The sequence below is a fragment of the Scomber scombrus genome, chromosome 5 (assembly GCF_963691925.1).
Source record: "Scomber scombrus chromosome 5, fScoSco1.1, whole genome shotgun sequence".
NCBI classification, from domain to species: domain Eukaryota; kingdom Metazoa; phylum Chordata; class Actinopteri; order Scombriformes; family Scombridae; genus Scomber; species Scomber scombrus.
This window is the reverse complement of record NC_084974.1, coordinates 25,068,571-25,095,545: the sequence shown is the minus strand read 5'-3', so window position 1 is coordinate 25,095,545 and position 26,975 is coordinate 25,068,571. Positions and strand designations below refer to the sequence as shown.

General features: G+C 39.1%; 2 protein-coding genes across 2 annotated transcripts in view; one reads left to right on the top strand and one right to left on the bottom strand.

The window, feature by feature from the left end:
- LOC133980208 (NADPH--cytochrome P450 reductase-like) overlaps nucleotides 1-5,594 on the top strand; it is a gene marked incomplete in the record, with an annotated part of 22,208 nt that extends 16,614 nt beyond the window's left edge. Inside the window, 6 exon segments of the mRNA XM_062418850.1 lie at nucleotides 464-645; nucleotides 791-940; nucleotides 1,090-1,357; nucleotides 2,606-2,751; nucleotides 3,272-3,357; nucleotides 3,674-5,594. Coding sequence (XP_062274834.1) covers nucleotides 464-645; nucleotides 791-940; nucleotides 1,090-1,357; nucleotides 2,606-2,751; nucleotides 3,272-3,357; nucleotides 3,674-3,818 — 977 coding nt within the window.
- A 4,747-nt stretch (nucleotides 5,595-10,341) lies between these two features.
- Nucleotides 10,342-25,941, bottom strand: LOC133980342 (heterogeneous nuclear ribonucleoprotein L-like). The gene is made up of 14 exons (XM_062419045.1): nucleotides 25,842-25,941; nucleotides 24,108-24,223; nucleotides 23,678-23,915; nucleotides 23,302-23,387; nucleotides 22,893-22,989; nucleotides 21,203-21,275; nucleotides 16,075-16,107; nucleotides 15,448-15,519; nucleotides 14,406-14,653; nucleotides 13,856-13,977; nucleotides 12,750-12,951; nucleotides 12,541-12,598; nucleotides 11,834-11,944; nucleotides 10,342-10,966 (listed from the first exon to the last, which is right to left on the bottom strand). The coding sequence occupies exons 1-14, from the start codon at nucleotides 25,917-25,919 to the stop codon at nucleotides 10,908-10,910; spliced, it is 1,593 nt and encodes a 530-aa protein (XP_062275029.1). The 5' UTR covers nucleotides 25,920-25,941; the 3' UTR covers nucleotides 10,342-10,907.
- Between the last annotated feature and the right edge of the window lie 1,034 nt (nucleotides 25,942-26,975).

Below are 26,975 nucleotides of genomic sequence, written 5' to 3'. Positions count from 1 at the left end.
ACCTTGATGGTATGGCATTGAAAGCCCCAAAGCACCTTGACTCTCTACTTGTCCGTCCTTCACACGTCTCACGAAATCCACCCATGATATCTACACTTGCAGTATCAGCTCACTTATTGCACAGGAAATGCATGTTGTTAAGTTAATATAATTAAGTGTTATTGCTGTAATATAGGGTGCTGACTTTTGTTAAGAATGAAATTAAAATGAATTGATCTCAGAGGTCATGAGGTGTACTTTGTAACACAACTACTAATTCATCAACATTACTGAGAATTAAATAATGGTGGATAAAGCATACAGTCTGCTAATTTAGTCACTTTGTCTGTGTCATCAGAGCAGAAAGTTGGTTGGTGGTAGTATATTAATATTTGAATGACTGAGCATTTCAGTAACATTTATAACATGCAACAGGTGTTGAGCCTGATAGATACCCAAAAAATCTGTTATTTGTATTTTTCAGAGGAGTCCAACAAGAAACACCCTTTCCCCTGCCCCACCACCTACCGCACAGCCCTGACTCACTACCTGGACATCACACATCCTCCCCGCACCAATGTCCTCTACGAGCTGGCACAGTACGCTTCTGACCCCAAAGACCAGGAGAATATGCGCAAGATGGCCTCCTCTTCCCCCGAGGGCAAGGTCTGTGACGGGTTGTGAAGGGTCACTGGTGGTGTTAAGACCCCAAAGTGAAATTAACAGCAAGTTACCAGCTGTAGTTATGTCACTCACGTCTGAATAGATTAGTTAACTGGGCTTTCGTCTTTTTGTCGGTGTCTCTCTACAGGCACTCTACCAGAATTGGGTGTTGGATGTCAGTAGAAACATCCTCGCTATTCTGGAGGATATGCCTTCCTTGAGGCCACCCATTGACCATCTGTGTGAGCTGCTGCCTCGTCTCCAGGCTCGCTATTACTCCATCGCCTCCTCCTCTAAGGTAATTGTTTATATTACCTTTGGTATTTTATCATTTTTGCAAATGTTTTTGGGGTATGTTGGTATTGGTTCGGCAGGAAAGACATACAAAAATCTGTTCTTAGAGTTAAAGGAGAGTAACTTTTAGTAATTGTCCTCCTGGTTTTGTAGGTTCACACTAACGGCATCCACATCTGTGCCGTGGTGGTGGAGTATCAGACCAAGACTGGCCGCATCAACAGGGGAGTGGCCACCAACTGGCTGAAGAACAAAGTGGTCACTGACAACGGCCACAAGTCCACTGTTCCTATGTACATCCGCAAGTCTCAGTTCCGCCTGCCCTTCAAAGCCACAATCCCAGTGATCATGATTGGCCCTGGGACCGGAATCGCTCCCTTCATGGGCTTCATCCAGGAGAGGGGCTGGCTCAAACAGCAAGGTACTTAAAGGGCCATAGTGTGTTTCTGACCTTTTACCTTTGGTGTAGTGTGATATACACAAGTGGTCGTAAAAATGGAGAAAGCTCAACTTTTAACCTAGTGATCTTTCAGGTGGATACACATAGTAATTTAATCAGTTTTCAGTTATAAAGATCCAAACCCTGTGTAAGCGTCTGACGGGTGTGTTTTGAACCACACCTTAATGCCTCAACCCTGACCTGGTTGTGATTTTGAATAGTCAAATGAGGACCCAGAGACCAAAGCGAGAGATAGCGCTGTGGTGATTGAGCGAGCAGTTGTGAGAACAAAGGCAGTTAATGAGAGAAATAAAACATTATTTTCCGATAATTTCATGGTGGTTGCATTCTAAAGAGCAAATAAGTAACCATCAAACATTCAGAAGATTGATTGATGTAGAAATAAACACGGTTAGTTTTATTGTCCTCCTGTGAATTTCTCCTTTTCATTCCTTGCATCCAACTAATGCAGCAGTTAACAGAAAAAACAACAGGACACATCTGTGTTGGTTCTATTGTGTTGGTATTTCAATTATGATGGCTGCAGTGTGCACCATTGGAGGATCAAACAATGCACATTAAATAAGGCACGTCAGTTATTGCTTTCAGTGTTTTTGGGCCTTCAGCATTTTCTGCTAATAGCAAGTATATAGGCTAGTAATTGACATGTCAGAGAAACTTGGCATACACATTTACATTCATCTACACAGTTAAAACCTATATTTATTTGATTTGTTTGGTAGTGCATAAATTATAGTAAACTGTTACTCTTGATATAAACGTCTGCTTACCAAATCAGTAAATCAATGAAACTATATTTTATATTTTCATACAGTCTCACAAATTCAAAGTGCTTCACAGATGGCTGACAAACTGATATTAAGACAAAACAGTAAACTGAGACTAATGCACACAAGAAATAAACTCAGAAAGTAAAACTATAAAATAGATTTAAATAATATTAATAATGATAACAATGAAACAGAAAAAATAAAACCAGATCATTTTTTTAATGACAATTTGTTTAAAAAAAGGGAAAGGGAAGTATTAGTCTTCACGCAGAGCCAACAAACAGAAAGGGTGTCATTATATAAAGTGAGATCATTGTGTGTGCAGCTATGACAGTTACTTGATTGATTATATTTTCAAAAGTGGAAGAGCTTAAACACAGTCATCAGCAGCAAGTACAGAAAGTAACCCATTTGTTTCATCCCTGGTGTTCCTGTACAGGAAAGGAGGTTGGAGAGACGGTGATGTTTTTCGGCTGCAGACATAAGATTGAGGATTATATCTACCAGGAGGAGATGGAGGAGGCAGAGAAGAATGGAGTTCTAACAAAGCTTTTGGTTGCCTTCTCAAGAGATCAGGAGCAAAAGGTAGGCTCGTCTTCCTCGCTGCTGTAAGTGTCTCTCACCATCAAGCCATATCTGATGGGACAAGAACATACGATATCTTGGGGTACAAACATTTTTGCTGGATTCTTCTTATCACCAGAATTTTATAGGAGATTGAGAATCTCAATAGTTATAGGTGCTTGTTGGTTAATCAAACAGTATATGGGGACAAAAAAATGCCCTGTTCAGTTTTGATATCAGGGCTTCAAGTTCCCAGGCATTATTTCAGGCATAGAGCAGATTTAAATTCATATAATACTTATTTTAATACATTGTACACATTTCCTGCTAACAACTTTTCAGGCTTTTACGCTATTTAAAGAATGAATTAGACGTATTGTTCACTTTTGATATACAGCACATGGAGTTTATAGAAAGACAGTGCATATCATGTCTATTTTGACATGTGTATGGAACTTTTCACCATTCACATTGCTGTAGACATGTGTACCAAATCGCTACAACGACAACAATGTTTTCTCTTTTGTTCTCCCAAATCAAGGTGTACGTGCAACACATCCTGAAGGAACATAAGGAGTACCTCTGGAAGCTGATTCACTCAGAAAACGCTCATATCTACGTCTGCGGGTAATTAATACATCTGATTCATTCATTTATTTATTCTGTGAAGTAGTGCTTATTTATTTTTATGGTTGGTGCAATAATCTTTGTGTCACTGTCTGAAATAACGTTAAAATTGATCATTTGATGAAAAATGGCCAGTATGTCAATGGAAAATCTCTTCAGTGTGTTAGTGCCTCCTAGTGGGGTAATTGGTGATTTCACTGATGGTTTATATACTGGTATTATTCAAGAATGCAAAGACCATTGTTGCTGGCTGATTTTAATTATTTCTAATTAAGAAGCGGAATAAAATCTAAACTGATCTGTTTCCTACCTTTAGGGATGCGAAAAACATGGCGAAGGATGTGCAGACGACCTTCCATGAGATTGCAGAAGAACAGGGAAGCATGACGCGCACCCAGGCCACAGATTACATCAAGAAACTGATGACCAAGGGACGCTACTCACAAGATGTCTGGAGTTAAACAGCTCCAACCCAGATTCACTTGCTCTACTCAAGCGGTTGTTTTTAATTATTTTTTTAGATTTACTGTATGCATTCTTTTATCAGGACTGAATATAAAAAACATTAAAACATTTCATACTCACCCTGGTTCATGAAGAAGATCATGAGGCGGACCCTACCTCAGCAGGTTTTGTTTATAAACCCATTTAGCAACTTCAATCTGTATTTCCTACTCATGTATACTACATCATGTATCAGGACCACCAGCCTGTATGCCCAGTCATCTTCACTTGAGTCGTGGTCCAAGTCCAAAAGTACACTTACCCAGTCTGGATCAAAGGGCCTGCAAAGAGTCTCTGGTGTAAATGAATGAATCGGTGTAATTGGATATTTTTTACTGCAAATCTGGTTGCTCTGGTATTATATTTAGCCAATTAGATGAAGAAACCCGCTGTCCAAAATTCCTTAATGAATCATGTAGGTTTACGATCAGTAAGAAGCACAAGCTCAGTTTTGATCAGACACATTTTTACTCAATCAACATTTGTGCTGAGTCCAACCATTCGGTCATCTGATCAGATTTTCTTTCATCAAAACTGATGAAACTCCAAACTGATGATCCATCAGTTTTGTGGGACAGGGACTCATTGATCCCAACCTGTGGTTGTACATATTATAATTCACTGTGAACATGAAGCCAAAACAATAAAAGCTCATTCAATTTGCCATCCCAAGACATCTGTAGCTTTAAACCCTTCGGTTTAACTGATTGCAGACTTAACCCCAGAGTAAATAACAATGCATTGTATTGTATGTCTCAGTGAATACACTGAGCATTGTGCTTCCCTGTTGCTCCCGCAGTTTTCTGTATAAACACTCAGAGAAGCTTTAGGCATTAAAGGGTGCTTCCATTAAACAAGTTTCTCCGTTGATCCAGTAGTACTTTTGAATGTACTTCAAATACATGAATTGTTTCAGAAATGTACAAAACTTGTGAGGAAACTGGTGTAGCAAACTGGCATCTTAGGTACATTATATGTTTACCTTTGTATTTTGACAAGGGATTTAGCCTTTTATGCATAAGTTGCTGTTTGTTTTAAATCGGTAACAGTAACCTTTTGAGAGGCGCAATGTGGTGCAAAGGGGAGGGAAAATCATTTATTGAAAAAAAGCAAGATTATTTGTATTTCTTTTCCGAGCAGCCTGCCTTTAAACATAATCAAAATGAATCTAGAGGTACCCGGTTATTTTTGTAAAATGTTTGAACATTAAACTTGCATCCAGATCTGGCCTCCCAAATGGCATTTTTGAATTTTATTTTATATGCATTTGACAGCAGAGGAATATTAAATGAGTTTGTCATGTGACATTAACACTCAAGATGTATGACAGCCATCTCTGTTTGGCAATTTTATATGTATATATATATTTTTAAAGTGTCCAGTCACATATGCATCACTACATGTAGAAGATGACCAGACATATCCAAACTTTGTTGTGTGTCTCTTAACTCTGTCAGTGCTCATCTCAGTGCTTTTTTTGTTAATATGAGGAGCTTAAAGAGTGCAGCCTGTGCCTTTTTAACACTGCCTTATGTGTTAGTTACACTTGATACTTTTCTTGTCTTTTAACAGTTTTTTTTCTTTCCCTGCTGAAAGTTTCATAAAGTCTAATTAATCTGAGACACTTTATCCAGCGTTGTCACTTTTTCTCATTCCAGTTTATGATGTGATTATTTGATTGTATCACAGCATGCATTTTTTTTTCAATGAATAAATTTGGAATAATTTGTCAAGTTGATGTCTGTCTTTTGATAAAATGGGGTTACATTTTGCGAGAATTGTTGAGATGCAGTTGCTTTTAGTTGAGAACATGAATTAATACAATTGAAGGGTAAAACATTGAAAGTAAGTGGTGCAGGCATTCAGCAGTCTTCACACTAGAGCACAACACCTATGTGCAAACTACAGTGTGAAATATAGATCCAGATGAAGATGAAATGCTAATTTTGTCTGAGTCTAGTACATTTAGTGTTACCTTTAGTATATTTGTTTATATTCTACTTCTCACACTATTTTTATTCATAATACATAATTCATGTAAGTTATCCTAATTTATTTTAGTATTCAGTGAAATACAGCTGACCTCTGTGAAAATATTGTATCTCCTTTCCTAAGTGCTGTTTATTTACTTCTAGCTTAATGAATTATTTTATGACTATTGGGAGGCTGATGAAAAGTAGTTAAATATTTCCGAGGCAGAATAAAGCTAATTTAATGTTGCTGTTAAATGTGCAAAAGTATCTATCATGGTAGGCACGTGTCCTTACATGTAAGTAATCTGGCACTCTGTGTATGTGTCCCTATTTTTTTTATAAACAAATAAACCCCCAATTTTGCATTCAATAATTAATATTCCACAGCTCATTGTTACTGAACACTTTACTAAACAAACTGCATGACATGAGGGACACTTGGAGGAAAAAAAACAGCGCCACAGTGTAAACAAAGTATCACTGAACACGATAATGAATACAATAAAATACTGAAACATGAAAATGGAAGCTATATTCAATATAGAAGATGTAAATGAACATGGCAACTATTTACAACATTGTCAAGCAACCTGTGCCTTGTATTTCATTCTAGCAGACACACAGTTACTCACAAAGGCCGGAGGGTGAGCAGTGGAAGTTTCATCACCGTGATGTGCGTCAGGGCGGCATCCAAGACATCATCTTGTGCCTCCACGTCGCTCTGGTACGCCTCTGGATCCATCTGCCCAGGCTGAAGCACCTCGTCCTCTGGATCAAGCCCATCGTTAACGATGCCCTGAAGAGAGAAGGGTCCAGACTCCCCCGTGCTCTGGCTGAACAGGTACTCCAACCCGAGCAGCTCGTCGGAGGGGACATCAGCAAGGGCCCGGAAATTCTCCTCCACAACCTCTCCACAGAGCTTCTGATAGCGGGCATTGAGGCGGGCAATCAGCGGCACCGAGTATGTCCTGTGGCGCCGTCCTCTGCCACCAAACACGGCATCTGAGCTCCTGTCTGAGTTCCACCTTGCACTGCCATTTATCAAGTAAACCTGATACGGCCGTGCAGCACAGTGGGGACCTGAGTAAAGATTTAATGTCCCAGAGGTGAAATTAGGCTTGAAAAGAGTAGTCAAAATGGTATCCATATAATACATACATACATACACACAAACACACAAATAAGTATTTGAATAATGACAGGGTCACATGTTTAATTTGTTTCAAGTATGCAAACTACATCTGTGTACCAGGAATCCTTCCAGGCTATTGCTTCCACGCAGACATTTGTAGTAGGGCACCTCCACGTTGTTGATTGTTGTGCTGCGTGCCACCCTGTACATGTCTGTTGGATCCTGAATGCACTCCAGGTGTCGCTGCTGCCTTGCCCACATCTCATCAATGGCCTCTGTAAAAACACACACATACATACACTGAACAAAAATAGTTCAGTGTATAGTTTTTGCTCCCATTTTTCACAAGCTGAACTCAAAGCTGTAAAACAGTGTCTATATACACAAAAGACCTATTTCTCTCAAATGTTGTTCACAAATCTGTCTAAATCGGTGTTAGTGAGAACTTCTCCTTTGCAGCGGCACACACACAAAGCTCAGCTCCACCCGCTGTGAACCACACAGCTCTTTTATACAGAGATCATTATAATAGCCATAAAGAAGATCTGCCTTGGATTTTTTTACACTGAACCAACCAAACCAGCATAATGTTGCTGCTGTGTGGTTTTTTTTTAACAGCACGCCACCGTTTCAGAATCAAAGGCTTGGGGCTGAGCTGCAGGGTTGGGTGGAGGTGTGTGGGGAAGTTTATTTGCGCTGTTGAACGTAACCACTGTGCAACAATCAGATGACGTGTTATTGATCTGATTCACCAGCTTTCTTACTGCCAACGCTCTCTCACTTCAATCACTCTCTACCTCGCTCGACCACAACTAATACAACAGTGTCGTGCAGCTGCTTCGTCGGTAGCCACTTACTAACGATCAACCCCATTCAGTGTCGACTTTTTATACAGAACAGCGAGGCGGAATAAAGTAGCAGCAAAACAGGCTCTCCGAGAGCAGAGGAGAGCGACGTAACCATGAATGACAGTAAACGGCAGCAGAGGTTAACGTTAGCTGCTTCTCTCCTCTCTCTCGTCCTTTTCAGCAGGGGCTGAGCTGAGCCCTCCGTGTGCAGCACGGAAAGAGGGGTGGAGAGTTGCCACAACTAAACTCAGTCATTTAACAATGAAATTTGCACAAAAGGAGTCTCCAAATGACACAAATATTGTTGTAAAGAGTGTGAATATACTATATTGATATAAATGATAACGTCTCTTTCTATTGTGTTTGAAAATATATCTATTTTAAAAACTCAATGTATCGCCCAGCCCTAACTCGACACATTTTTGTTAAACATTGCAATACAAGTTGGTATGTGAGGTTGTCACAAGTAGTGGAATGTTTCCAGTCTGTTGCTTCCATGCAAATATTTGAAGTCTGAAACGTCCACATTGTTGATGGTTGTGTATGTGCCACTCTATACACGCTCATGTCTGGTGGATCCTGGGAACCTGCCAGGTGTCACAGCTGACTCCATCTCATCAATGGCCTCTGTAAACACACGTGCATACATACAGTGTGTTAGGTTCACTTTGTATAGTACACTCGTTGTGTCAATGTTGTAATCACTTGTGTTTTAAGTCTTTTATACTAGGTGTTTTGAAAGAGGCTGTCTCCACTCTCATCCAGCCCAGCGGGACATTTCAGCTCCTCAGTGTCAAGGTGGATGAGTCTGAATGTTTCCTGAGCCCCGAGTGTGACTCTGCGCAAATGGTGTTTTAGCTGCTACCTTGAAATGTAAATGGTAGATAATATCCTTGTCAGAGACACACTTCAGCATGGCCGGGTCCTTGGCTCTGATGGCCTTGATGAACAGCTCCAGGTCTGTATCAAAGCTATGGATCCAGTGGAAGATATCCAGACGCACAACCGCCCCATTGTCCACCCAAGGCTGGAACAAAGTCTCCATCACTGTTTGGACCTCTGCACAGCAACACCCACAGTTCATGTAGAAGATTTTGGGGATGGGTTGATTGGCCAGCTTATCCCTCTCCATGACTCCACGGCACATTGGTTCCAGCTTCTCAGTGGACTCCTTACAGGTCAGCACACATTAAACTTAATGGGAGGGCTCATTTCTGTTCTGCTCTTTACCTCTGTGGTCTCTAACCCTGCTACTGGAGAGTTGCAGCCCTGCATGTTTTAGGTATCTACCCCACCTTAACACAACTGATTCTAATAATAACTTGTTATCAAGCATCTGATGCTTGTCAAAGGGCTTGATAAGTTATTTATTAGAATCAGGTGTGATAGAGTGGGGAGATACCTAAAACATGCATGTTTTAGGTACCTTATCAATATAAGGTTGGAGACCACTGATTATCCTCTCCAGACAGCTTGTTTACAACCTTTTTTAGTAAGTAAAATAAATTGCATATTGTTAAAACCTGTTTTACAACCGTGTTAAAATGTTCAGGTTAAAACAATATTGCAATATGTTTAGCGTCATACAATTAGACTATGTTTTGATTGACATTCTTTCTTATTGGAATCTTATTTACTATTTTGTATTTTTATCTACCTTCTATTTTATTTCTAATTTTTACACTTTTAAAATTGTATTTAAATGTCTTTATTTTGCCACTTTGCTTTTATATCCTGTCTTGACACATTGTTTTATGTTAAATCACTTTGAAATGCCTTGCTGAAATGTGTTGCACATAAATGTGCCATGCCTTGTGTAATTGTTACACAACAACTCTAACAATAATCTATATCTATAAATGACAGGAACAGCTGTCTGTCTGTTAGTCTGTTATTCGCATATCTCTCGAACTGTTCATCCGATTGATTTCAAATGTTGCAGGTGTCTTGCTACGGGCACGAGTAAGTGCTGTGCCAAGGTTGACGTTGTTTGGATAAGAAATGTAAAAGATATAAATATATTGGTAAAAGCACACATTTGCTGCTGCCACTCTAGCCGCTGGCCACAGCGCAGGACCAGAGTTAGAGAGGGGATGAGGACCAGAGGAGCTTTGGCAGCTAACATTGGCAGCTAACATGGGAGCAATCAGAAGGCTTAATTGTCTACAGTCAGTCACGTGATGCCAGAAGTTCTATGATTGGTATCCACAGTGACACCGATTCTGGACCAATTAAAACCCATAACTATCTACAGTGACTTTAGACTTAGCACTTTTCCCAATTATAACATTTTAAAATATTTTCATTTTTGGAATTTTGGGCCACTTTAGGAAAAGTCATCAAATTTCAGGGTAAAATACTTTTGGGGTGTTTTTACAGCTGTCAAATGTCAAAATGGGTCAAATATGACCCAATCAGTATGTAAGGGTTAAATATGGTGATAGTAATAAATATAGTCAACCATCAAATGACCTTTGTGTGATACACTAGACCAGTCAATTCAGAAGAATCTCACAATAAACTCAACTTTAATGTTTTTTGTTTTTTATTATTATTTTCTTACAACAAAACATTCTCCATCTGCATATCAGACACGGAGACTCTGAACTCAATAGGCAGCAATTAAAATAACAAGAAAAAAAAAATTGCTATAATAAAAGTTCAAAAGACAACATCTTATACAAAAACCATGTTGTCCACTGCCACTGACCCACCTGAGCATAAAACCAATTCTTTCAAATACACTCTCTCACATCAGGCTACTGTATAAGCATAATACAAAAAGTAAAAAGGACAACTGAACATTGAAGACACACGGGTACTGATACTCTAAACCACATCTGGGGCATAAATATCAAAAAAAATTTAAATGCTTGTTAGACTTTTGATTAGTCTGCTTAATATACCAAATATTACGATTATTTAAACTTTGGGGATCAATTGCATTGTAAAAGATTATATTTCACAGTAATTGAGGTGGGTTTTGTGGAAAATAAATGTTCCCCAGCTGTGTCGCAAGCAGTCATGGTCTTGAGTACATATGAATATGAGAATAGTGGACCAATTTTATAGTTTCCTGGACAAACGGTGTGCTCAGTTAGCATGCTGAACGGTGGAGAAGCACAGTTTGAGGGTGTAGGGGTACGGACCAGCTGAGAAAAGAAACAGATTATTAGAGACATGACATGTATAATAACCCAATAATTTTTTACATCTTAGTATAAATCTGCTCTAGTCCAAGTTACTCCAGTGGTGAAAACAAACAAAAGAACAGTTTCCAACTTAACTGTAGCAGTTAGTAGTTTGATTGTCATTATATTGAGGGTCAGACAACAATATAACGAAATTAAGAAAGCACTCCCCGAGCCATAAGAACATTTAAGACAAAAATAAAACATCTATAAAAAGGGCAATTGATATGATTATGAAGGAAGATTCCGTTACCATATTTTATTGTTTAATCTTGTTGGTCTTTGTTATTTATATGCATGACAAAATAATAAAAATCTCAATGTTTTAAAGTTGGTTAGATAACAGTACTGTGTCAAAAAAACCTGGCTCTCTCATTCATCTACGTAAATTGTTTGCATTGAAGCAGAATAGACTCAGGTGCTCACATTGACTCACCTGACAAAAAACAACAAACAATAATTGAACCAGGTTGAACTTTTACTGATGATGCAATTCCTTGTCTTCTGTGCATTGCATCATAGTAAAAAAAACACTAAAAAAACAAAACAAAAGCATGACTGATGTTGACACAGTAGGTTGTTTTTTTTAAACCACAAGAAGTTTGTGGTGGAGAATAAAAGACTTAGTAGTTCATCTTATCTTCCAGTATTATAAACCACAGTGGAGCATGTCTGATTAAAGTACCATCTAGTTTGAAGACTTATCGGCTCACACTGAAGCAGGCACGTGCATTTCTAGGCTGTTTTTGGTCTCTTTTAAACACTGCTTATTTACAGATTTCCTGCATCACAGGAGCCTCACGAGGACAATCCGAGTCCTACACATACCTGCATTCTTCATCTGGTAGTGGTTCATCATGGACAGTGCCTCCATGGCGTCGTTAATGGACTCCCACTCTAGAAGGCCTGAAGCGCTTCGGTCGCTGGGAGCTGCACCGCCTGGCGGGTTAGAAACACAAGAAACATCAGCGTGTGCAGTCTGAGGATCTCTGGTGTATTACAGGACTTCATATTTGTCTATATTAACCCTTACATACTGTTCAGGGTCACATTTGACCCACTTTTACATTTGAGAGCTGTGAAATATATACACATTTATTTTAGCTGGTATTTTCCAAATGGGGACCCATAGTATATAAAAATGGAAATAAAATGCATCAATTTTAATGTTTGTGAAGCTGATACACATTTTTATATATGCAAATTTGACCTGTTTAGTTTTTTCAAATCCCAAACTTCTAATGTTATCCTGGACCATAAAATAGTGGTTGTGAATTCCTTTTTTAACCCTACAAGATGAATTAAATATTTATTAATGACTGATGGGGTATTTATGAATGTGAATTGGTGTAGAGACTTATTATGAGTCAGAATATGAAAAGTATGTGAGGCTTAAGCTTGTTTTCTTAAACTGCCTAATACTAAAACACTTCAATATTTGTTGTTTTACTATATTTACTATAATTGTTTCTTTATATTCAGTGACAACAACAACAAGAATATATTCTATAATAAACAGAATGACAGCAGCTTACTCTTTCCTGTGAACATTTTGACGTTTACGGGGGACTTGACACCAATCTCATCACAAATCTGTAAAAAAAAAAAAGAAAAAGAAAAGAAAAGCACATTTATTAGTGACTGTATGTACAAAGGTTGGCTATAAAGATATGTTATGGTAAATAAATGAGCAGAAAGTGACTTTTAATGTGAAATAAAAAAGACAAAACACCTTTCTACACACCTGAGAGAAAACCTCTGGTGAAACGTCTGGCTGCGCATTGAAGAAATGCAACACGTGGCTCGGGTGCTGGATGCGATTTTTGGCCGCCTGTTCCGGTGAGGTGAACCGGTTGTTCCTGGAGCCGTGAAAGTCCTTGAAACTGCTCGAGCCGTCATCCAGCTCATAGCACTGACCGGGAACGATGGCTTGCTGCTTGGACACGCTGCAGGAAGGGAGGATGTATTTTTAAAGTTACATTTTTATTCACCCTTTAAGGAGAGACTGGAGTGTACACATGTGAAAAGAAGAGGATTCTTATTTACCCTTTAAAAGCAAATTCCCCACAAAAAAACATTCAACAGTATTATTACAACAACAAATTACTGCAGTAGTACTTTTTTTTGCTCATTTATCTCAGACACGATATCTGCACATTATTTAAGTACAAATTTAATGACGCAAGACTTTAGTTTTAAATTAAAACCATTTCTGCCACAAAAGAATACGACACATTAAACTGCTGTATACACAGTTATGAGGTTTACTGAAAATGAAAAAGAGGTGAGCAACAAGCTTATTTCTGATACAGTAATGATAAGCACAACACCAAATTATGTTATCATTTATATATGAATAACTGTATTTATTCTGTGTAAAGCTTTTGTCCTCTGTCATAACAATAAAAATTTGTATTCAAATTGCTTGGAAAAGTGGTAGAGGAAGTATTTAGATCCTTTACTCGTGGAAAAATACAAATGTCACTTCAGTAATAGTATGCATTACCATAATTTAAGTATTTCGAGTACTCAATGGAGAAAAGTGTCACGTGACTGTTGTAACCATATAATATATCATGAGACATAATGCAAAAGCAGGATTTTACTGTTGTAGTTGGTTGAAATGGAGCAAAGTGAACAAATATAATTACACTCAAATCAAATGTAATGCCTTAACTGCTACAATTAGACATTTATAGACCTTGAATAAAATAAATAAATACATTTAAGACATTAAGACTTTTTTGCTCAGAGTTGCCATCCTCATTGCTTATAGTTTAAACTGTGCGCTAGTTCAGACATGGACACGTTTTTGGAAGGGGGTTGGCAGGAGGTGGGGGATGAACTCACCACACGTTGAGTTTCTGCCCGAAGAGGAAGTTGTTATTGAGGTGAGTGATGGCGCGGTCCACGGCGTAGCAGTCTCCCATTTCCACCATGGCGGCTCCAGGTTTACTCTTCATGAACTTTACCTACAGAAAAAAGTAACGAGAGCAGTGATTAAATTTCTAAAATGCTCAGTGCCAACCTGCCCTGCCCTAAAGAGATACATAAGATACATTTAGACACAACAAATTCACAGCAGAGTTTGAGTGTGTGTGGAATGGATACGCTCAAGATTAATATCTTCTTTGGCAAACCTCCACCAACGTCTCCAAAAAACTAATTAACTTGTCAAAATGATGGTTTCGAGTTTCTGCATGACTAACTCATGACAGTCATCTATTGTTTTATTCTGAATGTAACCCTGTAGCATCCCTCATTCTGCTGGTAACTTTTAGATTGAGAAATAAAAGATTAAAAACACTTATTAGAGCAACATTTAAGTATAACTACTAATTTAACCATTCATTAAACAACTGTAGCTTCTCCTCATGAGAAAAAACAAACAAACAATTACCCTCTCTACGTTGCCATAGAGACAGAAGATATTGAAGACACGGTCAGCGTTCATCTTGACCGGGTCTAGTCCGTACACCATGACCACCGGAGAGTCGGCGTGGGCACCGTACTCGCCGGGAGGAGGCGGAGGGGGTCCGTAGCCCGGCCCGTAGCTTCGTCCTCCGCGCCCTCTCATCGGCGGACCCATGCGGCGACCCTCGTAGGGCGGGGATCCGTAGCTCTCGTCATAGCCGTGGTAACCGCCGCCTGAGGGGTGAAGCGGGGGACCGGCGGGTGAGAGATACAAGAGTTAAATTACTGATCAAGCAGGGTGATGTCAGCTCAGTGGAGGCTTTGTTTTTGGTTAGTTTTCTCCTTTTATTATAAATCCTGCATTTTTATTTTATTTAGTCAGTTTAGAAATTACAACACAGCACCACTTAACTGCCACTGTGTGGAGGACTTATATATATATATATTAATTAAAATCAACTGTTTACACAGAATATTTTTTTCACTTTCCAGTAAAACTTTAAACCTTTCTGTATTAAAACAAAAAACAAGTAATAAACACCATATTTTATACACATGCTGGGGCATAATTTCCACTGGGGACAGGGGTGACATGTCCCCTCCACTTTCAAATCTGTTTATTATTATTATTTAGTAACCGCATGGCGTCATTTCCACAAACAATCACTGTTCCAACATGGTCTACAGTTGTCTATATATGAAAAAAAAGAGTGAAATCTGCCTTTATTACATTTTCAAAAATAGAATAAAGCTTTCACAATTCTGAAACTGGTTGAAAGATACTTTGGGCCTCTCTGAGATAATCCAGTCAAGATTTTATCAGTCTAGATAGGTGGTACTATACTTCTGGTAGAATATATCATAAAGACCAACTTCATTATTTCCTGGATTTTATATCACCATAGTCCCTAAATGTATGCATGTATAAAATAAAAGGAAATGGGATTCAAATCGAAAAACATTTTTTGGTGGACCACTTGACTCTGTTTCCTTTTTACCCCCCCCCCAAGGGACATTTACAGCCTTACCGTACTCTGGAGGGTGATCGCCCAGCAGAGCAGGCTGTCTCTGGCGCTTGTTGGGGTTGGCACTGACATCCTCTGTGAAAAGAGAGGAAAAAAGTAGAAGAGAAACGAGGGGAGGGGGAAAAAGTGGTAGATAAATATGACAAGAAGACACCCAAAAAACAGCACAAGACTGGCTGTAAATCACTACATGACCATGAGATGATTTTTATATTTCAAAAAAGATTGCTTGATATAAAAAGCTGACGGATGCACTTCTGATTATTTCATATCCTCAACATAGTTTGAAATGTGGTGTTTAACTATAAACTGACACTGCTCCCAGACGTCACACCATTTAAAAAACATTTTAAATTTAAAAAAGCCCCCCCACCCCCCCCAAAATAAAAGACAAGCACAATCCCAGTATGTAAAAAAAAACATCCACATGGATAAAAATTGCTTTAGCTTATAAAAGTGGAACAAAGGGGGGAAAGGGGAGGATGGCACAGATGAGGTGGATGCTGATGATCTAGGGTGAAAAGTGTAAAAAATATACATACAAAGACAAAGCCACTCTTTCTTGTGAAGTATCACAAATGGCTAATTTTGTTTTATAAAAAAATAAAAGGTTTGTACGCTCACACACACCTGAATTGCTCCCATTGCCATCTGCATCACCATCTGTACAGGTACACAATAATCATACACAATCAGAATGGAAGCCAAGTTAATAATAATACTTTTCTTTAAAAAAAGGGTACATTTGTTTTTCCCCCCCTGGGCAAATGTGAAATAACCCCAGTTTGACACCAAAAAAAACCTCATGAACAATGAATAAATTCATGTATATCTATTTCATCAAGATAAACTGCAGAGAAAAAATACATTTACTTGGTGGGTTGGTACTTTTGTAGATCACCAACCAGGCTCTTCGTCATATTTAAAATGTCATTTTAGCAACTACATTTTTTGTGTGGAAAAAGCAGCGTGTACATTTTTGACAAGCAGCAACTGGATGAAAGGCCTTTGTAGCTTCCCCGGGGGCCTGTGACACTTTGAAATAATAATAATCCATAGGGTGAGTTACAGGTCAAGCATACCCCAACATTGAATTAGGGCTGCTTGATTATGGAAAAAATCATAATCATGATTATTTGGGGTAAAATTGAAATCACGATTATTAAAACGATTTTTTTTTTTACTTTAGAGACATGCTGCATTTTTTGTCCATTCGGCTTAATTCAGTTTCTCTCCAAGCAGCAGCCTTCTATCTGCCGTTTAACGCAACACACAGCAGAAAATGTGCAGAGATATTAGTGCTGGCCGAGCGGTTTAAGATGACGCTAGTTCACACAACACATCCCGGTTTTTAATAATTAGTCAGTAAACTCAGCCTTGTCTGACGCAGGCTGGAAAATGTGCACTTTTATTTACAGTTAAAAACATTTTGCTGTGTGTTTCAGCTTCTGTCAAACTAACGGAGCTGCGGCGGCTTCGGTTGGAAAGCTTTCAAAATAAAACCTTTGTTATTGTGCGCTTCTCATTATTATTAACTAACAAAGTTGGGGCATGTAAATTTACAGGAGATTCCCGGTAGAAAAGACAAATGGGAGGGCGGCGGGAGATGGGTCTAAAATACGGGAGAAACCCGGGAAAAACGGGAGTGTTGGCAGCTATACAGTGCATGCTGTGGAGGAGCCCCTCCCCGATTTTATTATTTTGAGATCGTTTGGCCCAAAATCGTAATCACGATCAAATTTCGATTAATTGAGCTGCCTTACATTGAATACTTAATTTATTAAATATGCGGTATTTCATGGCCCTTAGAAACCTTCGCACCCCCCCTATGATAGATTTACAACCCCCACCCCCCAAAAGAAACTATCAGTCAGTCCAGGGAACCGCACAGACAAAGATTCTTGATAATGGCTCCAAACTGCCAAAAAAAATAAAAAATAAAATAAAATTAGGAGTGAGAAGACATGGTGAACAAAGTAGGTTTTTAAAAGTGACGTTAGAAAAAGCAGGAACCCCCCCCCCCAAACCATCACCCTCTTGCAGAGAGACAGATTAAGCCTGTACCGGAGGAAGAGGGGGAACAAACAAACAAAAAACCCAACAACAAGAATAAACAAAATGAGCTCATGTCAGTCTTGTGTGGCGATGTTGGGTGCTGGACTTTGGGATCATGTGGTGCTGTGCAGTTATGTTCCCCCCTGAGGAGGGTCTCGATTTACTTACTGCATGCTTTACAAACAGTGGGAGGAAGACATTTGCTGCAGCAGTTCCACCACTGTCCACTCTCAACTCATTTCATCCCATACTCTTATCCATTTCCTCTTTTGGGGGAGACAACTCTCCACCCTCAGGATCGATTCCTGGTTTTATCAAGCTGAAACGCCCACTGGTGGGGGAGGGTGAGGCCGTTTTCCGTCCTTTTTGTTCCCATTTTGGAATAGTCCGCTTAGCGCCCACTGGTAGGCCTCTTGAGGCTGCCATAGAGCACATTTCAGTTGGGAAGCTGGCCCCCTCTTAGCCGCAAATAGCCAAACCTGCATCACATGGAAGGTGTTACACAGGTTCTAGAGACTTTCAAATATTAAAAAGAAAGAAAGAAAGGAAGGAGAACAAAAAAAAAAGCGGCACTCAAAATAAAAACAATTTTTTTTTTTTTTTCAAAGGGAAGATAGCTAGAAAGGGATGCATGTAATAAAATCTGAAAAAAGGAGGGAGGAAGGAGGGAAAAGATGAGATGAGCAGAAAGAGCAAGAGAGAAAAGCTGAAATCCCTAACAAACAAAAAAATGGGGGGGGGGGGGAGGGAGGGGACAAAACAACAAAAAAAGAAAAGAAAAAAAAGAAAAGAAAATGGGCCTGACTGGGCTCTCTGAGTGTGCTTGATGGTGTTGTCAGCAGTGTCTTGTCTTCATCAGTTGTCTTGTTGTTGTGGTGTTGGCTTGAATTCGGTGGGAGTGTGAGTCATCTATTGGATCAGTCGGTACGACGTCAGCAAAAGTGTCGGGAGAGTGTGTCACTTGAGTGTATTGCTTTTTTCGCCCCCGCCCCCCCCCCCGAAAAAACATCAGTACAAGGGGGAGAAAGGGCAGACTGGTTAGTATCAGTGTGGCTTCTCATCAACATCATCATCATCATGTTGTAGTTGTACTGAGATGTCTGTCACTACTTCTGTGTCTTCTCTTGTATCAGTCTCGCTCCGTTTTTTTGGGGTGGGGGTGTAGACAGTGGAGTGAGGAGGGAGGTGTGTAGTTGCAAGCTTTTAGCCTGCTTCAATGTGTGATTCACTTGTCTCAAATAATGAACAAAAAAAAAAGTTTTAAAAAAAAAAAAAAAGAAAAAATGAGAGGGACCAAGTGTAGCTCAGTGCCCAAACCTCCCCACCCCTCTAGAAGTGTGAAGCTGTCATCGTGGCTCTTTGTGTAGGAATGCGGAGATGTTGAGGAATGGTGAGTGTTTTTATCTGTCCTACATCGTCATGTAGTTTATCCCCCGTGTATCTGACAGTGGTGGTTGTGTCCTCACTGATGGTAGTGGATACTTGCGAGTGGTGGTGGTGGTGGTAGTAGTAGTGGTGGTAGTGGTGTTGTCAGCATGTATCTGACTCTCTCTCCCAGCACAAATTCCTGTGCATTTTGCTTATTTTGTAAAAAAAATAGCTGAAATTACCACTTTATTATTTTTATTTAAAAAGTAAAAAAATAAAAGGAAAAGATAATTTGTTGAATGGTGCTGGAGCCTGTTTTTACTGATGCTGGTCCATGCCTCTGTTCTCTTTCCCCCCCCCCCACACACAAATCAGTTTTTAATCCAAGTATCCAAAAGGGAGAATTTAAAAGAAGTTAGATGACATTGGTAAAGACCAGGATCAGCCTTTGTGGCAAAGCAAATATATTCCCAGTGATTGATTTGGTCTGTTTTAAAAAAAATCAAATTTAAAAAAGTTAGTGCACGTTTTACCAACCCTGCAGAAGTGACACCTGTAGCGAGGAAGGCAGGAACGAGACAATGCTGACACCAAGAAACTGCTGCACTAAGCGACAGGTTTGTCTTCATAACTGAAATATGCGGGCGGGTTTCTTCAGACGTGACGACACTGGTATCACACCGCTCAGATAACAGCACGTCTTCTGTCTGAGATAAATCACCTGACTGCTGAACAAAAAAAACCTTGTGCAAAAAGGTGTGAGTGATAAATTAGTTTAAGGCGTTACCAAGGTTGATTTTAAGGAGCCGTAGCTCCATTTTGATGCATTCAACTTGCACTATGGTATATGCAATGAAGCAAAATGCATTTCGAATCAAATGTCACAGTTTAAAAATGTACAGCAACATGACTCCTTTTCCTTGACTAAAAAAAAAAGTGTAACTACTCATATTCTTGTATTACAAGGATGTAGAGCAAAACAGTAGTAAGAATTAATCTCCAATTTGGTCTTTTTGTGCAGGAGAAAGAAAGAAAAGATGTCAGACAGACAATCATTGATGTCAATCCATCACATTTATCTTTAAAAAACAAAACAAACAAAAGCGTGCAAGGCAGAAAAACAAAACACTACACAACGTCTGGCTTATCATTGCAGTCTTCTGTAAATACGTTGAGATATGTGAACAGTAAACTCGCCACTGAACCGTTTCACCCTGATAATGTCTTCAGGGTAGCAGGTGACAGGATTTATCAGCATTGAAAATCAATGCAAAAATGTCACGTTCTAAATAGCGATTATGTGCAAGTTTTAATGCTTTATATTATGTTTAAAAAAGACATGCACAACAGGGTGTGGCTCAGGAGGTAGAGCGGTCGTCCTCCAATTGGAAGATTGGCGGCTCGATTCCCAGCTCCTCCAGTCGACATGTCGATGTGTCCTTGGGCAAGACACTTAACCCCAAATTGCTCCCGTTGCTGTGCCAACGGTGTATGAATTCTCCCTTGTCAGTCGCTTTTGATAAAAGTGTCTGCTAAATGACTAACTGTAACAATCAGAGGTTGGGAGGGGAGGGGTGGGTCATTTTAAGTTGCAGCTGAGGTGCTGAAGCAGACAAACACAGCCACCTCACCTTGTCTCACACCTGCATAACTTGAGTTCTCCAGAGTGACTGCATGCCATTAAGAAAAACGGAAGATAACTTGCTGCTAGCTTCAAGATACAGGCGGGAGCGTCACACATCATTCCGTAAAGGCGACTACCTGCATATGCAAGATATACCGCATTATTGTGCACAAATTCTGACATACATCTGATCTTGATCTTATCTTTTCTGTCTGCAGACGTGTTCCTGCCATTCCAACCACAGTGTGATTTCTGCAACGTTTTAGTTTCTACATTTAATTCTCTGATCAGGGCCAGAATCGGATCCGCTAACTGTCACAGGATTTTACTGTTGGGTTGTTAAGAGCGTTAAAACTTCGGTATTATTCACATTATCCCCTTACTTTTCTTTCCCTCCCCCTCAGCGTTACACTCCTGCATATAAATCTTGATTATAGTGTGTTTTGAGAAGTGTTTGAGCGAGACCAAAAGCAACCCCTTCAGTCATAATGCTACAATGTCTTCCAAAAAAAAAATTGCTTCATTATTATATCAGCATAATCTAAAAAATAAAAATAAAATGCATTTAGTAGCATTATTAATGAAGGATGTTGCCTCCATCTCTCCAGCAGTATGTTTGCCAAAACTCCCCACAGTAGCAGTACAGGTCCTAAAATAGGTTTATCCGCTACACAAGCATGTGAGGCACTGAGCCTGTGTTAGAGGGGTTACCTGGTCCTCCCAGGTTGGGGTTTGTGTAGTCCCAGGTGTCTTGGTCATTCTTGAACACATTCAGGCGAGTGGGCTGAGGGAAAAACACAACAACAAAACAAAAAAATGACTGATATGAACACCAGCAACCATAACAACACAAACTAAATTCTTAAGCTGGCAAAGACAAAAAATGTGATTGTCATTCGGTTTGTTTATGGTATAAATATCATGCTGCATTAGCGTCATATCTTTTACTACCACAGAGTTAGACTGCTGCTATTTTCATCTACATCAGAGGTTCCTTTTATCTCAATTGGGCCGGAGCAGTAAAACCACCTATAAATAATATAAAATATTGAATATAACTTTACTATAATAAACCATCTATTTATAAAACAATTTATTTTAACAATATTAGGTCTCAGTTTCCCCCCCCAGAGTATTTTGCACAGATGGTGCTGATTGACAACATATTGTTTAATGTTCAACATATGAATGTTTTAAATAATGACCAAAATATATATTCTTTTTTTTTTTTTTCCAGAGAACTGTTCTCTGGCCAGGGTGGAAAACCCTCTAAAGTAGCATTTTTACATGAAGTCGGCTCCTCAGTTTAATTTGTTCCTGAAACTTGGGAGTCAAGCTTTGAAAGTTATCCAGTGGGCCAGAATAGAGCCCTTGGCATCAACAAATTCAGAAGGAAAAAAATGTGTTATTGGAAAATAAAAAAGAAGGGCTGCAACCATGCTTGATTAATCAGCGATAGATGTTAAGGGCAGAAAAAGTCTGCACACTGTTGCTCCGAGTGCAGATATAGTTTAATGGGGCATTACACTACACCTGCATTGGGAGCTACAGTGTAATTTGTTTTCTGCCTTTAAGGATTTGGTTATTTGATTCAGCACCTGTTTTTAATTATTTATTTATTCCAGATGTGCGCACCTACCACATAACTTAAATATTTTTCCCAAAACTCAAAGATACAACTAAAATGCAGCTAAATCTATACAGCTAATCAGGGCAATGTTTGCACGTCTCCTAACTGGGAAGAGACGACAAGATCACATCACACCAGTTCTGGCCTCTCTACACTGGCTTCGTTCCAATTTCAGGATCCAGTCCAAGATTGTATCACTTGTTTTTAAAGCTTTAAACGGACTGGCACCACCCTATCTATCTGAGCTGTTGCACCATCACGCTCCAGTCAGAGCACTGAAGTCAACTGAACAGATGGTTAATGTTACTCATAATTGTTTTTATTTTATCTTGTGTTTTAAGTTATTACAGCACTTTGGTCAACTGAGGTTGTTTATTAAATGTGCTATATAAATAAACTTTGACTTGATTAAAGTCAAAAGCGGATTATCATTCTTCTTTTTTAGTCCTGAAACTCAAAGATATTCAGTTTAGCATCTCATAAAATGCAGCTAATTCTCAAAATTGTATCAAGGCAATGTTTGCTTAAAAATAATTTAACCATTAATTATTTATCAAGATAGTTGTCAGTATATATTATGTCAATCAACAAATGTGTCAGCAGTATAATAAAAAAGGATTCAAGTCACATGAAAATATGATAACAACATACAATCTATTCTTCCTTAACTCTGAGCTATTGTGTTGGTTTGCATTGTGTCTGTTATGCATGTTGTCGCGTCCACACAACAACAATGTTGTTAATAAACTTTGTTCTGCTTCGCAGAAATACCTTGGCATACTCGATCTTCAGTGTGCAGCAGCCAGAGTAGATGTCTGCTCCGTTGAGTGATGCCTTGGCACGCTGGGCGCTTTGCACAGAGTCGAATGTGATGACAGAATTAAGGGCAAAAACAAGACACAAGGAAGTATAATCACCCATTAAATTTGACAGGAAGGCTCATGAAACATACCCACGTTTGGGAATGTGTTGTGATGTGTCTAACAAGTTTGTTTACAGGGGGGAGTTTCAAACAGCCATTACATACCAGACAAATTCCTGTCATAAGAAGTACACCAAAAACACCAGTCTGTCAATTCAAAGTCATAACATGCTAATAAATCACTGGTGCGTAGTCATAAATCGGTAAACTGCACTTTGTAGTAAACCACAAGATAGTAGCCCAACAGAAAAAGGATATTCAACCATCGCCTGTACACCGTTCTTCCTGAAGATGACGATTCTCTGCACGGGGCCACAGTTGTTGCAGATAGTGTAGAGAACATCCTGTGAAAATGTACCAAGTTTAAGAAATGAAAACTACACACATACGATACAGAAAGAGACAATTGCTAAATCTGATCTTAGATTAACATGCAAACAATGGTGGAGGTATAAAAAGGGTCATTTACTTTACTGTGAATCAAATACAGCTAAGAAATCTTCATGCATCTTATAATTTGATGTTAACTAAGGACTTTATTTGATCTCATCCAGTTTTACTATCTTATGTTCCATGTTTTTATAGTTTAAATCATAAACACTACTTTTATTTTAACCCAAATCTTTGCATTTACCGTGGTGATGGGGTAGATTGGATTCATTATTGTGAGGAGGAGGACGTTGTTCACACTTCTCGAGTCGTCAGAGTCTCCTGGCCTGGAGATCTTCTGGCTAGTGGAATAGTTGATGAATGCTGGGTGACCAGCGATGTAAACTTGGTTGTCTGCCGCGTAGGTTACCGCTGTGGATGATCCATTCATGTCTTCATACTCCACCAGTGCCTGACGCTTCTTCGGCATTACCACCACATAGCTTAAAAAAAAACACACAAAATTGACAGATAAATGGGAGAACAAACTGGCAGACGCTGTGAGTGCAGCTTGTTAACTTTTATGAACCTGGCCTTGTGTTGAGTGACAATCCAGGTAAATAGTGCCATTATTCTGCACTGTGAGCATGACTTTTTTCAATGTTTGCATACTATCCTCATTCCTCGGTCTCTACCTGATAGCGCCAAATTCTTGCAATGCTTCCACGAGGTCGGCCTCTGTAACACCGTCCACTAATCCCCGGACGTGCACCACCACGGACGGGAGGGTCTTGTGTGGATCCTCATACCCCTGAGTCAAGGAAAACATACAATTATGAGTACAACAATTACTTGTCTGATCTTTCGGCATTTTTATGTGCGAGACAAGGAGGGAGTAATTTTCTCATCTGCAATCATGTTGTCCTATTGAGTTAACTACCATGTGTTACACTAACAATTACAGGTGGATGTATGCTGTAATATTTTGTACACTGTAACTTTATTCTATTTTTGAGGTGACTTTTTATACCTGGCATGGGGCAACAAGTGAAAATTAGCTCCTCAGGTAATCTAACTTATTTATACGAGTTTCTGTTAATCAGGTAGCATTGCACCCTTCATAAACCCAGGACCGGTACTTCTCAAAGTACTTCACCAAGAACAAAAAAAATAGTTTTTTTACCACCTAAATATTATGCATGCACACATTTATTGCACTTTCGTGACTTATTTGCCTGAGCATACATCTATGCACATACATGGATTCACAAGTGTGTGTGTAATGTATGCTGTGACCTACAAGCTGATTTTGAGTATTTTGTATTTAATAAATATGAATATTTAAACGGTACCCACCCAGCCCTATATAAACCAATAAAACAAAATAGAGGGAGAGTAAACCCACCAAGATGTTAAAGTCTCAGAAACAATTAAAATAAATAGATCCAATAGTTTCTAGTGTGTATTATTCTGCATTTAAGTCCGGCAGCGTGAAAAATAAACTCTTTTAATCCACTCATCAAATGGCTTCCGAATGTTTAAATTTTAACCAGCCACTCAATAGATTACCATTTTTTTGGGGGTTGGCAAATCTACCGACAACATTCATATTATATCAGCATTGGGCTGCAGCTGGTTTTGTGCCTAACTAACCTCAGGTGGCTGGGGAGAGGGGTAAAGGGGAAATGGAGTAGGTAAATACGGGGGGGTATTGTTGCAAATATTTAATCCGCTCATTTCCAAAATGTTCCCTTTTCTTCTAAATTAACATATATCGTATCATAATGTGCATGGGCGATAAAAGTTAATCGTCGTACCGCATTAAAACAAAATAGCTTTGAGTGATTAGAATCAAGGCCCGTTTTAACACCCTGATTAGCCCACGGCTAGCACGCTGCTAACTATACCGGTGTTATGTCGAAGTCTGTTCCCCCGTGGATATGTGTTCCCCTCGCTCCATAAACCCCCAACAGTCGTCTACTGAGGTGCTTAACCTTAACCCAAGCTTACCGTAACCCAAAATCAGCAAACTGTAACCATAACCCAACTCCAACCGATGTGGTGTTAATAGAAACACAATTGTAACAGGAGGGGGGGACATTATTCGAGGGGGAACGGACTTCGACACAACACCGGTAAGTAGAACAAAGCCGGGCTGAGGCGAGGCCAGGCCCGGCTAGGGGAAGACACGCACACCACAGGTATATGGACGATACATTTATTAGCCTCACATGTGCATTATAAAACACTAAACTGAAATAAATCATAAAAGAAACATGCTATGCGCTTATTCAGGTAGATTTATTGAGCAGCGTCGTGACATTTTTCGTAACACGCATCTGAATGAATTAAACTCAACCGAGAACGCCCAAAAGGAGCCGTTAAACTCGTCTCCGGTGAAGCTCACACACGCTAACAAACAAACTCACCGTGGCCATTCCGTCGGTTTTCTGTCTTTTCGTTGCCCTGCCGTCTTCGCTGTAGTAACGGCTCGCTGCAGTAGCCATGTTGTCCGCGGTTAAAAAGGATGATGGTAAGTGACGAGCAACTGAAAATGGACGGAAAAGTCAAGAGAAACGAGGCGCTGCTTCTCCACGCCCACTACGACCGCGCCGTGTGCCGTGATTGGCCCACACACACGTCAATCTATATTTGACTTGAGTGACAGCCAATAAGGAGGCTAGACGTGAAAGACGCTTACACTCGTCAAAATTAAGTTATATAATGAATGTGTATATATATATATATATATATATATATATATATATATATATAAAAATAGAATGTATATAAAGCAGATAAAGGCACATTTCTGCAAAAGTATTTAATATATAAATGACTGGAGGTGTACTTAAGGCTTATGCTGCTGGACATCAGTGTTGGGAAGGTTACTTTGGAAATGTAATAGGTTAGATTACTAGTTATCCTATTTAAAGATAATACATGATGTAACTATTTCAATTTCTTCAAAGTAATGCAAGGTATTACTTTTGATTACTTTTCTAATTTTCAAACAAATGTTTTCAACTGTTAAGGTAACTACACATTAAGCCTACCAAAGTTCAGGTGTTTTTCATGGATACTGACATGATTTATAAGGGAAATCATTTCTTATAAAGTAAGATTTCTCTCTCATTTGAAAATGTATTCAGGAGTTTATGTAGATTTTGGAGTATAAAATAAAGATATTTTATGAAAAAAGTCAAGTCTGGCATGTGCTTGATTGGTACTGTGAGACCATTTAAGCCCATGTCATGATGCATTTACAAAATATTAAAAAAAAAAGTTTTCAAAGAATTAAAAACAGCAATATATGGATTTAGTCACATGTTAAATATTTAAAAATGAGGAAAAAACCCTCCTGAGCAAAATCTTAAAGGGTCTGACTTCAGATGTACCCCCCTTTGTAATCAACATTTTCATAAGTAACTAATTTAAATAACTAGTTACTCAGTGCTAGAAATGCATTGCTTTAAAAAAAACAACCCAAAAAACCCCCACATAAAACGCTGTGTTGTACACCAAATACGTACATGAATGTAGTGATAGAAACTGCTCATATC